The 17250-nt window shown below is 34.2% G+C and overlaps 2 protein-coding genes across 2 annotated transcripts; both read right to left on the bottom strand.

Moving 5' to 3' along the window:
- Nucleotides 1–4550: 4550 nt before the first annotated feature.
- On the bottom strand, nucleotides 4551–5717 carry TRIADDRAFT_51654 (uncharacterized protein; the record flags this gene model as incomplete). The annotated part of the gene is made up of 1 exon (XM_002107749.1): nucleotides 4551–5717. One exon carries the CDS (start codon nucleotides 5715–5717, stop codon nucleotides 4551–4553), a length of 1167 nt encoding a protein of 388 aa, XP_002107785.1.
- Nucleotides 5718–12536: 6819 nt separating this feature from the next.
- Nucleotides 12537–15853, bottom strand: TRIADDRAFT_49610 (uncharacterized protein; the record flags this gene model as incomplete). The annotated part of the gene is made up of 17 exons (XM_002107748.1): nucleotides 12537–12621; nucleotides 12763–12878; nucleotides 12950–13036; nucleotides 13148–13222; nucleotides 13317–13415; nucleotides 13489–13542; nucleotides 13654–13757; nucleotides 13840–13885; nucleotides 13991–14077; nucleotides 14205–14285; nucleotides 14429–14474; nucleotides 14632–14780; nucleotides 14950–15063; nucleotides 15229–15282; nucleotides 15363–15424; nucleotides 15575–15625; nucleotides 15805–15853. The coding sequence occupies 17 exons, from the start codon at nucleotides 15851–15853 to the stop codon at nucleotides 12537–12539; spliced, it is 1359 nt and encodes a 452-aa protein (XP_002107784.1).
- Between the last annotated feature and the right edge of the window lie 1397 nt (nucleotides 15854–17250).

Here is a 17250-nt window from a genome sequence, read left to right as displayed (position 1 = left end):
ATACAATTGTTATATCTAATTTTTTAGCTAAAATCTTACTTCCAATGAAAAGGATAGCTTAGTTTACATCTNTCACATAAATTACAATATAGTTATTATTTCGCTGTATTAAAATTTAAGATAAATAGCAGATATGTTTTTCCAATCATTATTGCCGTCATAGCTGTGAATACTCCTCCATTGGTTAAGGCCAGTGTTATATTAAAGCAGCAATAATCGAAAAGTCAGGCGATTTTAATTATTTTACATAGTATGGTGCTAAATTGATACTAGATCAAAATTATCAGTAAACGACTTTTGAAAATTCATAATAATCTCAAAATGAAAACATGAGCTACAAATCGTTCTTTAATTGTAACCTAAGGAATTGATTACTAATACTATCGAAAATAAACTACAATTATCTTCATCAATATTTCATGCGTCATAAATTTATCAACATTTGATTGATGTCGCTTCTGTTTTCTCATGAATAAAGGTTGTGACTTTAGAAGCGCAGATTTCAGACGCCAACTGATTTCTGAAATTGCATTGTCTGGACTAAATTGTTATGCTTAAATCGCGATAGAATTGTGGAAAATAATGCTCGAGTCGTGATTGCTGACAATAATGCAATTTCACTTTTATTTAACGCATTGTCTGTAAGGATATCAAGTTAAATAAAAAATTTCAAATGCCTCTAGAAGAAACATCTTTGCAATTTATAAAGTCGCCATCATAGTCTATGTCTATATTGTCGATTTTGATTGATGTCAAAATCTCTTACTGACAGATAAGTTATAACTGTTGCAACGGTAATTATACATGGCAGTACACAGAAATGTGTATGATCGTCAACTGCGCTTACAATAGCCATGATTTTTATTCAGTTCGAAATAACATTTCTTTATAAGTAAAAATAATATAGGTATAACAGCTTTCAGCTCGATCACAATCTAAAGGGATAAATTTTCAGTAGACTTAGTGCGAATTCGTGATAGAATATTTGTTATTTTAATTACAAATGAAAATTTTTTCTAAGAAATTGTGTTATCTGCTAGTGTGTCATTAATAATGTACTTCTTTTCCTCATAGGAGATGTAAGGAGGATTTATTTTGTCGCTATTGCACAGTAAGTGTTTTCGTTTACCTGTAAGTATACTATAGATTTGCTTAATTGAATAATTACAATTGCTAAAGCCAAATTTGTTTGTAAAGGGGATGCTTTGCCAGAAAATGAATGTCAAAGTAGTTGCAAAGATTGACTATATATATTAATCAATAGTGCTTATCGTAAGGATTTTATTCCTCTTATGCGAAGATATCAATTCACAGCTTTCAATATTAGCTTAGATGCCGAAAATAGATGATGCATGAAGAATAAGTAAAAGACTAAGACAGCAATGAGCTAAAATTACTCTAACTTTAATATCTAGAAGCTATAAACAACCTAAATTGGATCTAAATTATTGCTGATGGAAATGACGTGATGATTGATTTATCAATCTTAGCAATAGCTATTATTTTGATATGAAAAACAGAAAAGATACACTAGTATACATCTTCTGCGTGCCATGTCAGCTAATCAAGGGGGAAAAAAATTAAAATTGAAAACTTACTCCAAAGGCAAACTAGTAAAAACTAAAGATAGCATTTGATTGACTGCACGTTTTATCTTAGAATGTTTAAAAATTGTACGCAATAGGAAAGTAGATAAGCTCCGATTAAGAAGAAATAAGGAGGATTTAGGTTTGATCTTATACAGTAAGTTATTTAATTATTGTAATACTCGCTAAAAATACAAATATCTTTAGATAACGACGTTCTTGCAACTAACTACTGAATCGGCTTCATTTCTAAATATAATGATAAGGAGAGCTGAAATTTTACCAATGCAGCAATAGAAGTTCTGGTAGTAAAACTCAGCCTTGAGCAAGATATATTTGATTTCAAATAATTTCTTTACTAGATGATAAACCAGCTTGCTTTTAGTACAGATTATTGCAAAATAATGTTGTGCTTCTAAAGGCTACGTGATATCAGTCGATCATTTTGACTCGTGCTGTTCTTCTATTTGAAGCAAGATCAATGAAAATATTCTCCACCAATCAAACTAGCTAAAGGTGCTGTAATCGATTTTTAAGCTTGAAAATGCAGTTACGCTATTATGGCAACTTCAATTTTCAAGAAAGAGTCCACAGTATTTATCAAATAAAGGGTAATAAAACGAATCTTTGGCTACTTTAATTTCAAGAAAGAGTCAGAGTATTTATCATAAGAACGGTAATAAAATAAATCTTTGGTAACTTTAATATTTATCATACAAACGGCAAAAAAATAAATCTTTGGCTACAATTTCTTAATTTAACATTCAAAAATTAGCGACTAGAAAAATATCTTAATTCATATGGTGATACTAGATACGTCAAACTTGTAAGAGATCCGCTAGTGAAGTCCGTTTGTAAGTGGAATGAGTCTTTTCCATTTCCGTTTAATAGTATATAACTGACTGAAAAAATAGGCAATTTATCGTGGTAATAGATAACCTATATCACGTAGGAAGCTATACTTAAAACTGTAGTATAATAAACTACTATGGTATAGCTAAATAACAGCCGTAAATAGCGGAAAATCCAGTGTTTATTGACCTTAAAGAGAACTGTGCAGAAATTTAACTGCGGACTATGGTTCAGTAATAATTTACATTTGATGATAGAGGGGAAAAAATTTAATATAATGAAGTCTTTGTATTCAAACAGAAAGTTTAACATCACGTATAACAACTTTTTGAGTGATAATTTGATTTCATGGAAATTATAGAAATTAAAGAATCTTTATCCATTAGTCAGTGCTTAGTGGAAGTGGCAATAGGCATTAGCATATGAAATTATTTACCTTTGACATTGTTGATATATCGCTAGAATTAACATCGAGATTAGATCGTTGTAAACTCGATATACGCATAAATGAGGTTTAACACATTATAAGAAGTTACGTTAAGTTACATACCGGCATATTAAATTAAATTTTAATAGCTTTATTCAATGGGTATTTCTAGGTCAATATCTAGATCTTTCCCGTGCTATATCTGGTAATGTATGTCAAAGTGAAATTTTAGGCTTCGCTTGCGTTAAAGTAAGCCATATCACTCACATCAATCGATTTTTTTATCCCAATAGCGAGAAAATACAAGTACAAAATTTATTGTTAGAGCAATTTTAATTGTCATTAAAATGTAATTTTTCAATATTTCTAGTATTGACGTCGTTATTGATTCGTGTCTCTTGAGTAACTAAGTACAGTTGTATTAGCCTAGATTAGTGTACAAACTGTACATTTCATCTACCGTATACAGCAAATTTTATATGCATATTAACAGTGGGTTTATTGAATGAACATGTAAAATGGACTACTTCATTTTAAAAGCGTAATTTATGAATAAAATAAGCGAACAGCTATAGCTTTAGTCAATTATTGTGTAATTATTTCAGCTTTTGCTTATTGAATATCGTCGTTCAAGCTCCTAAATTAAAATAAGATCGAGGTGCCGACTCTATTCAAGAGATAATTTAGTCTTTGCACTAAAAACAACATATAACATACTGCATAAAAAATTTTTCCAGGATATCATAAGCGACGCTATTACGTCACGCAATAAAGGATGCTTAAATGCTGGTGAAACAGTATTTCAGTTCTATCAATGCCTGGGCAAAACATAAAACTAAGAAAATATCGAGATCGGGCTGTAAATAGTGGATATTGCAATTCTATAACTTTTTAAGCAGGCTTTCGAGAAGTTGACAGCTTATTGAAGACTATTTGTAACCATTTGGACTTTATTTGCAATATACGTAGGCGTATACAGACTTAAATTAGGCTTAAAAGAGAGGCTTCAAGTTGCTGATAAATATACTGAAACAATTTTAATCGACTTGCATAAATAGCAAATCCATAACTCGACACCGTAAAATATATCACGCTCGGATGATATCTAAAAGATATTAGCTACAACAGTATAGTAAGCATTTATACTAAAATTTCTTTCGGCATAACTACTATCGAAAAAGTACTCTGTGCATAAGAAAAATATACAAAACCATAGCATGAAGATTCGAGTTAACACTGGCCATCAAATATAGTAGGCTATCTGCACATACTTTAATAAAACTTTTGTAATCATGCTCAAAGCTCTTGACAAAATCTCCTATGTATATCTGATTAATTCATAATTTATCCACCAAATCATACATTTCGCGTGCTAATAAATGTGAAGATACGTATTATAAAAATATGCAAAATAATTGTCTAAAATTTCATTGATTAAGTAATGTATGTAAGGATTCGAAATACAGAAATTCAGCTAATCAGAGTGACACTGTTGACATATTATGTACGTTGATAAAGGCAAGCAACCGTTAGCATCTACTGTAATTTTCAATCAATTCCTTGGTTCAATTATATTATAGTATTTGCCAGCGATGCAGACCATGATACCAATGAGCATATCGAGTCAAATGCGATACTTTCAATCTTTATGTTCTCACATTGGACAGTAATACAGGACAAATGGTTTACTGGAAATATGTAAAGTTAGGCTTTACGGCATTTAATCTAGAAGGTTCCGGAAATTTTTTACAATTGCCATCGTGGTTACCTAATATGTAGCGTAAATTGCTATAAGGGCGAGAAGGCTTTCGTAGTGGTTTGGTCGAAATTTTCTTGCATAGCGTACACAAAGTGTCTCTCATTCTTATAAATTTGATGTCGTAACGATTTCTCCATTGAAAGTATGAATTATATAATTTATTATCTTCGGCTACAATTTTAATGTAACGTGCTAATTCTTCAACATTTTTAAATTGTAAAGCATCGATGACAGAATGCGGTGGAACAACCTTGATATCGGAATAATTAGCACCACTGATGACAATAGGTATCAGATAATTTGCAAATGCATTATTGTACAACTTTTCCGTAATATAATCTTTGCATACTTCGTTTTCAAAGCTTAGGTAGAACTTGTAATTTTGTTTGAGATGATTCCAACATTGTCGATTGCGTGAACATTTTGTTCCACATTCACCATAGACATCAACGTCGACATAATGTTGCAATGCTGCCACCATTTTCATACGAGATGGATAACAACGACTTGCGACCATGGCTACCATCTTGGGTCTACCTTGGGCGTAATTGATATTAGAATCGTAACCATTGCCATAACGACCTTTGATAATCTGCCCATAAGGTACATAAACATCGGCATCTTTAGCATAGCTCATAATCCAATCAAATTTATTTTCATCCCTTTCCTTGGCTTGTACACCTAGATAGGCACTAATGGGTGGATTTTCCATCGTGTAATATACCCAGCGTTGATGTCGTGGTTTACTGGTTTGATTGGGTAAAGCAGCATCCTCCATTCTATACAAATCAGAGCCGTGGAATACAACAGCATCAGCAGTTGAATAGTACTTACTTTCGATAGTAAAATAGCAATGTTTACTAAGACTGTCACATTGATGACCACCAAGAGGTACAGGCCAGTCACCATAAAACCAGCCTGTCCAAAGTAATATAATAGTGATATTGTTATGCCTTAGATTTTGTAAATTTTGATATTCTTGAACAGATTGAGTTGTTGATCTCTTGGAGGTATAATAGATGTAACTTGTTAGGCATAAAAGAACGAAAAAATTAATTGCTTGGAAAAGTAATAAGATTCTTTTGATGGACATTTTGTATGCAGCTAAAGACTAATGTCAAACCCACTTTGGAAGTACAGTAGTACAGACGATTACAAAGTCATCAATTCTCTGCCCACGAATTGATATCAATTGGATTGAATTGGATCGATCGAATGATTATTAATACCAATGGAAGCCCATGAATACCTTAACTTGAAGTAAAATGGATCATGAAAGTTGGACAGCCTTCCATTTACAATGGATGATACTAAAGACCATATTGTTATCCAGGCAATCGCGTTGATAATGCACCTACTGTACTACTTGGATCTTGGACGCTGTCGCATCAAGATTGCTGTTACTAATTTTAGCAATATCCCATCATCAATAAGTTCCTTTCTTTCCTATTTTTCTGTCACTGTAACGTAGATCTTTCACTTCATCATCCACTAAGGGTTAATACTAAGATTTGTAATGACCATTTACACAGTCAAGGATTGAAAAAGCAAAAGACAAGCACAAGATTGATTTAGAGTTGATCAATATTGCAAGGATTTGCAACTGTCTACGATCAGCTATGATATTGCTATGCACCAATGCTGTGGTTACAGTACTGTACTGTACTGTACACTGTACACTGTACACTGTACTGTACACTAAGAGTGTACAGTACAGTACAGTATAGACGCGGGCTGCTGACATTACTTTTGTCAACGCTTGGCAGGAGGTAAGTTGTATGCAATGCGGTTAGGAGTCGATTAATACCGGTCGTTGAGCTGATGAATTGGGCGTATAGCCTCGATATAAAATCAATTGGAAGCAAAACAAATGTCACTAGTCAGAAAAACGGCAGTGTACAAAACCTTCATTTTTACTTTGTACTGTAGCGTCTCGCGTACTTTAATTAATAATTACGATGAAAGTAAACGTCGTACGTAAATTTTGATGACAGATTCGTGTAATTAACTCTTTTTCTATAGACTGATATAAAATTTGTCCAAAAAAAAAAAAAAATTTAATCCATCTGTTTGCACCAAAATCATAGAAATTAGCGCGTCCACACTGTACTGTACTGTACAGCAGTAAGATTAACGTGATCTATGTACTGTACACTGTACACTGTACAATACTCCACGCCCACCTAGAGACTGCTGCGCAGCCTGCACTGCTAACTGCACTATCATGGCTGCGTATGGGCACTTAACCAATGGGTGCAATCTAGGGATGGCAATCAGTGCAGGAGAAGGTAAAATACAGGTAGTAATATAATTAATTAATGGAAGGTGTTTTACATAAATTGGACAATTTGCAATACTGTAGAATTGCATAAAGTTAAAATGTCATGTTTTGACTATTCCAGGAAGCAAATGCGTACTTTAGCAATAGTAATCTTCTGGACCGAAAAGTCGTCTTCCAACCAATAAAAGAGAGCTGGCAGAGCAGAATCGTGGATTCAAGCATAGCACAAAGTTAAAATGTTATGTTTTGACTATTCCAGGAAGCAGATGCGTACTTTAGCAATAGTGCATCTTCTGGACCGAAAAGTCGTCTTCCAATCCAATAAAAGAGAGCTGGCAGAGCAGAATCGTGGAATCAAGCATAGCACAAAGTTAAAATGTTATGTTTTGACTATTCCAGGAAGCAAATGCGTACTTTAGCAATAGTGCATCTTCTGGACCAAAAAGTCATCTTCCAATCCAATAAAAGAGAGCTGGCAGAACAGAATCGTGGAATCAAGCATTGCACAAAGTTAAAATGTCATGTTTTGACTATTCCAGGAAGCGAATGTGTACTTTTAGCAATAGTGCATCTTCCGGACCGAAAAGTCGTCTTCCAATCTAATAAAAGAGAGCTGGCAGAGCAGAATCTTGGAATCAAGCATTGCACAAAGTTAAAAAAGATCTCAGGCTTTGACCATTGCAGGAAGCCAGTGTGTAGTCCAGAACAGTGTATCTTTCCGACCGGAAAGGCGTTTTCCAGCCAGTACGTTTTATAGCTTTCAATCAAATAAAAGAGAGCTAGGAGAATGGTGCAATCTGGCATTGCATAAAGATAAAAAATAGCAGGCTTTGACCATTGCAGGAAGCAAATGTGTAGTCCACCAACATTGCATCTTCCGGACTGAAAAGGCGTCTTCCAGCCAGTACGCATTATAGCTTTCACTCAAGCAAAAGATAGCGAGGAAAATCCTGGGAGTCAGGCCTATGAGCAAACATTTCTTATTTCTTGTAACGATGCCCTAGTATGCCTATGCGAATTCCAGCAATGCGTTGAATTCAACATGCAGTTACTTTTACTACAGTCATATGAAAATCCACGAAGACACAGTGCTGTAGCCATGGACTACTAGTAATACCTAGTAGTCCTTGCTGCAGCGTACACAATCTCTCTTTCGTAGCCCTTACTGAAACGATTGATTTGGTTGTTTATAAGTTCATCTACCCTTGGGTTAAAAAAATTGAACTAAAATGACTTTAAACTGACTCACCAAAAGGATTTACATTGCTATAGTAGTGAATAATTCCCATTGATAATTAATACAGTTTGGACAGGTTCCTTTACTTAGCCCTACGATCATATTACAGTTCAAGGATACCCATAGAAAGAGTTGAAGATAGACTTGTAATGGAAAGAGGGAAATATCAGGATACAGTCTGGTCCTCTGTCATTGAAGACGTTATTATCCTCACCTTGATGGAATTTATCCAGACCTAACTACAGTATCACAATTTCCATATCAAGCTCTTATGCTTTATTAAGCTCTCGACCCTCCTCTGTCAGTGCACTGCGAAGTACAAGGGTTATACGAATCGTGTTACTATCGTAGTAATAAAATACTAAGATGAACAGTTTGAACTTCCCCTCCCCGAAAAAGCATGGAAAACAAATCTTAAAATCAACTGTCACTTACCCAGTCATTAATATAACAAACAATAAAGTTATTATATCGATCACGTAATCTGCACGATCATGGATTAATTATGCTATACGTTACGTATTGGGAAGTAATGTGCAATCAATTAGTACTGTAAATGTAGCAAGTAGATAAATAAATAAATGTTGGGGCCCTAGTTGCTGATGAGAGTATTTTTATAATTAGCAATCTAGAATTCAAGCTGGCATGACTACTGTAGTAATTCCGATGCGATAACAATTTCTAGCCATCGCGCGTACGTGTTCTTATTAAGCTGTATAGTTATACGATAATCGGATAGGAATAGGATTCTGGATTCGACGATTGGTACCATTTCAGGAAAAAAGCAATTTACGTGTATAACCACTACACATTTCTAAACTGTACTATTTGAATGAAATGAAATTTCTAGCAGTTATTATTGTATCGATCATAGCATTGAAATTATCATCAGGCTCAAAGTTTTACTTCAATTCAGATTTTATACACGAACGCAATGCCAAGAATGCCCAACAAGGTAGAAGTGTTGATAAATATTTTAGATACAAGTGCCGTAGTATATCGTACGTAGTATATATAGCTTTATGTGCCGGACATCTATAGTTAAAGAATAGAATGATATCCAACCTTTCAGGGACTTTAATTGGCTTTTTGTATTAATAGAGAAAATTATTGCAAGTTTTACGACAGAAAATATATTATCATCCCGAAGTCTGTAAGCACTATATAAAACAGTCGATACTGTATCAGCTCATCTTTTATGATGCTATAAATAAAATAGCAACGGATCATGTATCCATTGACAAATGAATAGTATTCTTAAATGATATCTGATGTTTGATATAATCTATATATCAAAACGATACATTAATTTTAATTATGCATGATACGCGTATTAACAAGTACCGGATTTCTTGCCCAAAATAGCTCACTATGCGTAAATGAAATAGTTGATTGTTGAATTTAAACCTTGAAGCTAGGTCGCTATAAGCTTAGTTTTTGTACTCTCAAGCTACGAGACCTATCGGATAAGGATTAGCCTGATTCAACAAATCAACGCAACTTTTCTTGTATAGTTCAATGGAAAATGTTGCCTCATTTCCTTCCTTTTATACATTTATTTCTACCACGCCAAACGGTGATTTCCTTCCATTTTACGTAAAAATGCCTTAGTCCTTATACCGATATCTACGATTGATATTGGATATATCACGTTTATTAAGTTAGATGCAGCTCTTACCTTGGATACAAGATGGCATTATTGCTTTAACGTATATGAGTATATATGCTTTTAAACCTACAGTAAAACTCTGACAACAGAAATTTTTCGGTATCCTATACATTTATATTATTTCTATTTTCAATTGGTAACTTTAATATATGCTAAACTGCTAATATATAGTCAAAAAAAAAAAAAAATAACGTCTACAATATCCAAATTATAGATCCTAATGATGAGTACTATACTGATTGGTCTACGTGGTCATCTTGTAGTACTACCTGCGGTCATGGCGTCAAATTTCGTCGCCGAAGTTGCGTTCATCCACCACAATTTCAACCTCATAAATATGATTGTCTAGGAGTTGTTGGAGAAATTCGCAATTGCCAACAACAACCATGCCCAAGTAGTCCATAGACGATAATTCTTTCATAATATATGAATTAATCACTCGAGTACGAAATATATGTTGATACTTGCTATAATAAGGACTTACTTAATTTAAAGTCAGCTATTAAGTAAGCAGCCATTTTAGCAGACATCTCCGTAAATTTCGTATCTTTATGTTATTTACTAATAGCCATAATGTAAATTTACTCGAGTAGTATTTAAATTGCTCTAATATATGTAAATACCTTTAGAGAAAATAAGTGAATTCACTACATGGTCAACCTGGTCTGCATGTAACGTAAAATGTGGTCGTGGAACTCAGGAACGCTACCGAAAATGTCAGAATTTTTCTGGACAAACAGATACTAAGAAATGTGACGGAGCTTCTCACGAAAGAAGAAATTGTACAGCAACTAAATCTTGCAATGGTATTTCAAATTATCGTGATATTAATAGAATATTCCCATTAAACTCATATAGCAATTAGTACATGTCTCTTCTAATAGTGCTACTTCTTACTACAGACTATTATCTGGAATATACTATTACTACAGTACTAATCTAGCTATACGAGTATATATTAGTTGTAATTAATACCGACGTCTTTTACTGTAATATGGATATCTACCAGATAAAATGTAAGAATGAACTGAGTGAACAATGGATAGAAACGTGCTATTTAATAGCTATATTCACACGACAATCCTTATCCATCAATTTATCTAGAAATTACTACAGCTGATGTTACGATTGAGGGATAAGACTAGCATAGCGTAACTAAATTTCAGTTAAATTACAATAACCAGCTGTTATTAGGTTAATAGATTCAGCTAGAATTACTGTACTGTATAATGACTAATATTGAATATAATGTTTGATTAAGCAATTTTACTATCATTAAAATATTATAGCTACTACTGTTCACTCAAAACAACCATCACAAGCAGTCTGTAATAACACTTGTAGCAATGACATTATCTCTTATAAAAGAGATTGCTTGGATAGCACCAATGCCGCACAAAATAGATCACGCTGCCTCTTGACGAGGAAGAAAATCTGTGGTCTGTTTTCTTGTCAAAGTAAGTTATATTGGGATTGACTTTGCTATTCTAAAATTCATCCATTGACTTTACTACCGTATTAATATTTGGTCTACAGATGAAACTGGCTGTAATAATTGTGTGATACCTTTAAACTCGACGTTAATAACCAGCTCCAGTTATATTCATCAATCGACCTGTCAACCCAACAATGCTTTACTATATCAGTCGCCTCATCATCAATCGTGGTGTGCTGCAGAAACTAAGCATCAGCAATTTCTACAAATTGTTGTACCGGATAACTATATCGTTACATCTGTTGAGACGATGGGTAAGAATGGATTATTCCCATCGCTATCCTACTGGGTAGAAACGTATAACTTGGCTTATAGTATTAACGGGCAAGACTGGCGATATTATAGAGACAAGAATCAAGACATTAAAGTAAACTTGATCATCTCTGCTAGAGCTTTATTACAAAGATTTTAGTGTCGATAAAATCAGAGCATTTCATATACTAAACAATCTAGATAAGGCACTAATGACTTTTATAACCTTTACCATTACTAAAAATTATCAGACAATTTACGGAACAATATTTTTAATTAATAGTTATTCAACGGAAATAGCAATCCATATGAAATCAAGAACAATTGTGTTTATCAAACAGTAACAGCGAAATATTTACGATTTATCCCGAAAACATGGCATCGATGGATTGCTATGAAGATTGCCGTTCGAGGATGTACATTTGCAAAGACTTAAAATACTAGACTAGGCTTCTACGACCAACGTTATTATATTTTTAAAGTCATTTTTACTTATGTTATTTATTAATAAGTAAAATATCTGCAATAATTGATTTAATGTTAAGACAGTCGATGAATGCCCATTTTACGAAATAGGAATTACAGTAAATTAAGTACGCTTACACCATAGTAATCATACATATTTATTAAAAATACTTTCGTAAGCGTACATCTTAGTCGAACAGTATAGTAAAATATATTATGTACACTGTAGATACTGCAGCTATGCACAAATTGACTTCAAAGCACTCTTGTTAAAATAACAACGTTGTAAACTTCACAGAGACAGATGTTGCAATAAAATTGTCAAGATGTTGTTATACATACCGAATAATTTACCTTAAGTAGGTCAAATGAGACTAAATATTATTAAGTTAACGGTTTATCTTGATACAGTTCCAGTGAGATGAATTACTATTCCGTTAAAGAAAAACCGTCAGAAACTGTCTAGGCGATGTTTGCAAATGGTATCCAAAAAAATCCCAAATTATTCAGGGACTATACCTTTTTCGTTGCCGTCCAGGATAAATACGAAGGTTCAGTTGCGGCATGATACTCATCAATCAGCTGCTGAACGATTTCTCTACAAGGATTATCAAGTATTACAATAAATTTAGTAAAAATTTATTGTCGGTGACTTGACATATTTCGAACATAGGAAACTACGCAATAGTTACAACTCTAATATACGTATTGTAAAGGTTTCATGGTTCAAGATTTTCACCTTGAATTGTCTAATTCATCTAAATTTTCTTCAAACATAGATTCTTTTCGGAATTGTTCTAAGAATGCCTCTCTCTTTCTTAATTTGTCATACTGTCTACATGTACTGTCAAATAGCTAGCAATCCAGTTATTTAAATTAGTACATTTTTAAAATTCATTACCAGTATTAATTATTAGCTCACTTACTGAAGAAATTCCAGTGTGATTAGCCATCATTAATCCACTCACGCGATGTGTAGTCTGGAGATAGGGAGATTTTCTTGAAAGCGCAACCTAAAATAACGTTAGAATCAGATGATGAACATGAGATGCCTCTACCGAAGAATATCTTCGGCAGACTGTGTTGTACCTCTAAGTAACAATTTGTAAATTAAGTTACTCTACCTGTATGCTAGCAGGTCCCCATGGAATAAATTGAGCTAATTTTCTTTCGCGTATCCGTTGCAAACTCTTGTGCACCTACACAGTCAATAGAACCGGAAGAGTTATGTAATAAAAGGATTTACGCATAAGTTATGCAAGGGAAATAATTTCATTAGCCTAGATGAAATACCTGCGTGGGATCGACTTCGCCTTGTATAATATTCAGGATGGAGATATAACAATGATTGTGTTTCCGATCTCTAGGCGTTGAAACCATTACATTTTTTGGCTGATAAAGTATTATATTTTCAATATGTCAAGCGGTTGTATAAGAGCATAATAATACTATATATATAATATACCTGCAATAGTCTTCTCATTACATCCAACACTGTAGTTTTGCGCACGTTGGCAACCTGTTAAAGTATTATCATTCACAAAGTTAGAGAAAAATTTCTCTAGGTCGCTTTCAATCAATAAGAATTGTGACAAAATTCTTGATACGATGTCGATCATTTAGTATATACCTGCTGATCAGTTGTTAATGGAGTATACCCAGTCATCAGAAAATGAAGCCTGGGTGTAGGCACAAGAGATGCTACTAAACCAATTAAATCGTTATTCATATAACCTAGTAATAAAGTAAAATTTACGAATCAATTTGATACAATCAGTGCAATCGATTTCAAGTAGATTTCACAAATAATCTTTACCAGGATAACGCAATGTGGCGGTGCTGACAGACATGATAGTCGATACCTAATTTATGATAAACAGTGCAACTGATCAGTGGCGTTACAGTATCACTTTAAATTTGGTAAATAATAACTGGAAGCAGTACTGAAAGTGTTGGCAAGATTTTACCAGCTGATTAACTTGCGAAAAACTTGGATTCTGCATTCGAAGTCTGTCTGCTGCAATTCTATTTAAAGCGGTATTATCAAGGACCACCTATAAATTAAGTAGTTATCGAAGCACATGTCTGAGAAAAAGGTATACCTTCGTTTGCTCTTACTATTATGACTCTGAGGTATTAGGGGTTTCTAATGTTTCATACGATTGACAGAAATATTCTTACCACACAATCTGCATTCATGGTTAATCTTTTTAACGTTAAAATTGAATTGTACGGTTGCACAACAACGTCACTTATTTCGTCCTAAAAGGTATTATAAGTGCATATCATAATCTCAAGCAATTGTGGATTAAAGGTCTACTTAAACAAATACCGTTCGTAATGGGAAATTAAAAAGGTTTACTCTACAAATGCTTATCCATGTGAGTACAATCCTTTGTTGTTACCTGATTGGGGAAGACTGAGTAGGTCTGTATCAACTTCTTTGGAAATCTAGAATACATTTAGCAGTCATTTTAAGTTATTTATTTAAAAAGTTAGTGATTGTAAAAAGGCATCAGGAATCGTTACTATTTCTACAGACGGAAAAATTATATTAGAACTGCTCATAAATTAAACTGTTATTTAGATTGTTGTAGTGTTGGCATACCTGTCGTTCAGTTTTTCCAACATATATGATCCCATACCAGAGCCGGTTCCGCCTGCAATGGAGTGGCATAGTACAAATCCCTCTAGGCTGTCGCTCCCTTCAGCCTCTCTATCAATGATATCGAATACTTCTTCATGCAATCTCTCGGCCTAAAAATTTTTTTAACAGGCATAGTATTGAGTTTCGCCTTTTTATGCGACATGTATAACATGCAGATTTGCAGTACCATTCGTAGCTAGATCATAAAAGACTAAAAACTTTACCAGTATTAATAAAATTGACTGGATAACGTACAATAATAAGAAATAACAATAGTACCTGACAATAACCACTAGCCCAGTTATTACCAGCTCCACCACCATGTTTGGACATGTAGATATTTTCAGGGTTGTATAAGTTAGCATATGGTGAATTTAAGATCATGTTGATGACCTAAATGGGGATTTTAGTAGAACTCTTTCACCTTTTATGTCCATGTTAGGTCATTGTCATAATCATTGGCAGAAGACTTTGCGTTATGATGAATAATTATACTATCATCAAATAGGAATCCTAAGCTAATAGCAGTGTCTGCAGACTCTCAGCTATTGCACTTACGCGAGGTTCTAAATCAAGCAAAACTGCACGAGGAATATAATGTTCATCGTCCGCCTATGATAGAAAAGGTAATCCTAATTCGATATTGCCACATTGCATATAACAGGTTGGTCATAGCATGTACCATGGCTTACCTGATAGAAAAAGACATCTTTCCTGTCCGTTCCTTCGGTAGCAAAATCTTCAAGCATTCCCTCTAAAAGTCATTCAAGTTAAAACTAAGCCTTATTTAGCCTATTGATATCGTCGCTATCACGATTAGTGACATACTAATTAGACTATTGCCATGCATAACAATCATTTCAACATGAGCATATTGACTCCTCTATCAAGTCGATTTCCTTACCAGAATTGATGCCATGTTCAACGCATAACCTCTTCCAAAATTCCATACCAACTACACAGTATTAATCCATTACAAAGTGTTACAAGCACAGAATAGACCCAATTCAAAGACAATCAATTATCAACTACTACTTGAACTAAATTGATCGATCTTATACAAGCATTTTAAGAATGGCAGTTATTAACAGTCATATATCCATCAAGACATTGTATTAGTGTGTCATTCCTTACTTTGATTGCCACATTGGCCAAGCTGTAAGGTAATAATTTCGCGCGGCATTTTTGTTTTGCTTCTTTCTTCAAAGAGAAGACAGACGTGATCCAACTTTTATTGCCAATACAAGATATTCAATTTTCGCAAGGATAATGTCCTCAATCAACGGCTGTACTGAGTTATTTTCCTTCAGGCTCTTGTTGTGATTAGTATCGAAAGCGTTAATAGACAAGGAGGAAAGGCGGACCAAGGTAAGATGGAATTTGCTTTGAAAAAATATTTTACCCGGGCAATTTTTGCTTACGGCTATTGCCGACAGTCGAGTGTCGTAAACTTCCTACAAAACTGTATAGAGGTTTGGCTAGCACAGAACACTGCAGTACTAACTGTATTGCAGTTAGCCAGTCATCTGGATGAAGACAGAAGGACGGATAGAAAGTAGTCGCTCCATAGAGTAAAAATGGGGGCCGACTATTTTGCTGGTCATTTCAACTGAAACGTCTCTCTGAAATGATACATTGTACAGTACACTGATAGACAGTATCCACCGATTAGCTGATTGGCTGGTTTTTGTACTGTACACTGTACACTGTAAGGCGTACAGTACAGTTCACGGTTTCAGTGTAGAAATTATAGGGAATGCTATGAGTAGAAATGAGCAACATCGACTACTGTATAATAAGTCCATTTTACAGTACATTTGTGTACTGTACACTGTAGTGTCTTCAGCAATCCGAAAGCACGGACAACTGGAAGGAAAGCTGATAAACTTGAGCTTTCTTGTAGAATCGGCAATGGGCTACTTCGTTAGCATAAAACCTTCACTAGCTACATTTGGCTAGAATACTTCTATTTAGTAAAATGGAAGCTTGCAGTTAGATATCCTACGGTCTAGCTCAAAGTTACCTCTGAATACTGTGCAGTATTGCTGCAGTGAAATAGCATACATTCGCCGATAGACAACGAGGTAGAGAGCAAGCAACTGCATTGTGCACGTAATACAGTAATAACATCACTCCATTTCGCTAAAATTTTCTACGAATTGATTCTAAATCATTGTTGCATGACGGCAGTGAAATGGCCTATATATTGATAGATGATAGTGCAGAAAGCATCAAGGTGCTTTCTAGCCTCGATGCAAAGTTCCTTCTATCTGCTTAAGGTCCGATCTTTCCAAGTAAAGAAGCCTGTAGCGGAGTACTGTAATTTATTTCTTTAACCTGAACGCGATTACAGTATTGGCTCGAGTTATTATGGAGTTAGTTTATCGTTGACAATTATAAAAATTTCATGACTATTTTATAGTAGCCAGGCCTGTCAACAATGATATTGGTAATGATTAAGCTCTGTTCCAGTTCAGTTTTAATAACAGACTTAAGTAGAGAGATCTTGAGCACTGATTTCTACCTTTGGACAATACTGGTCTAATCTCTGCTCCAGTTCAATCTTAATGGCAGACATCA

This window comes from Trichoplax adhaerens, genomic scaffold (genome assembly GCF_000150275.1).
Source record: "Trichoplax adhaerens TRIADscaffold_1 genomic scaffold, whole genome shotgun sequence".
Classification (NCBI taxonomy): domain Eukaryota; kingdom Metazoa; phylum Placozoa; class Uniplacotomia; order Trichoplacea; family Trichoplacidae; genus Trichoplax; species Trichoplax adhaerens.
This window is presented reverse-complemented; position numbering and strand designations above follow the sequence as displayed.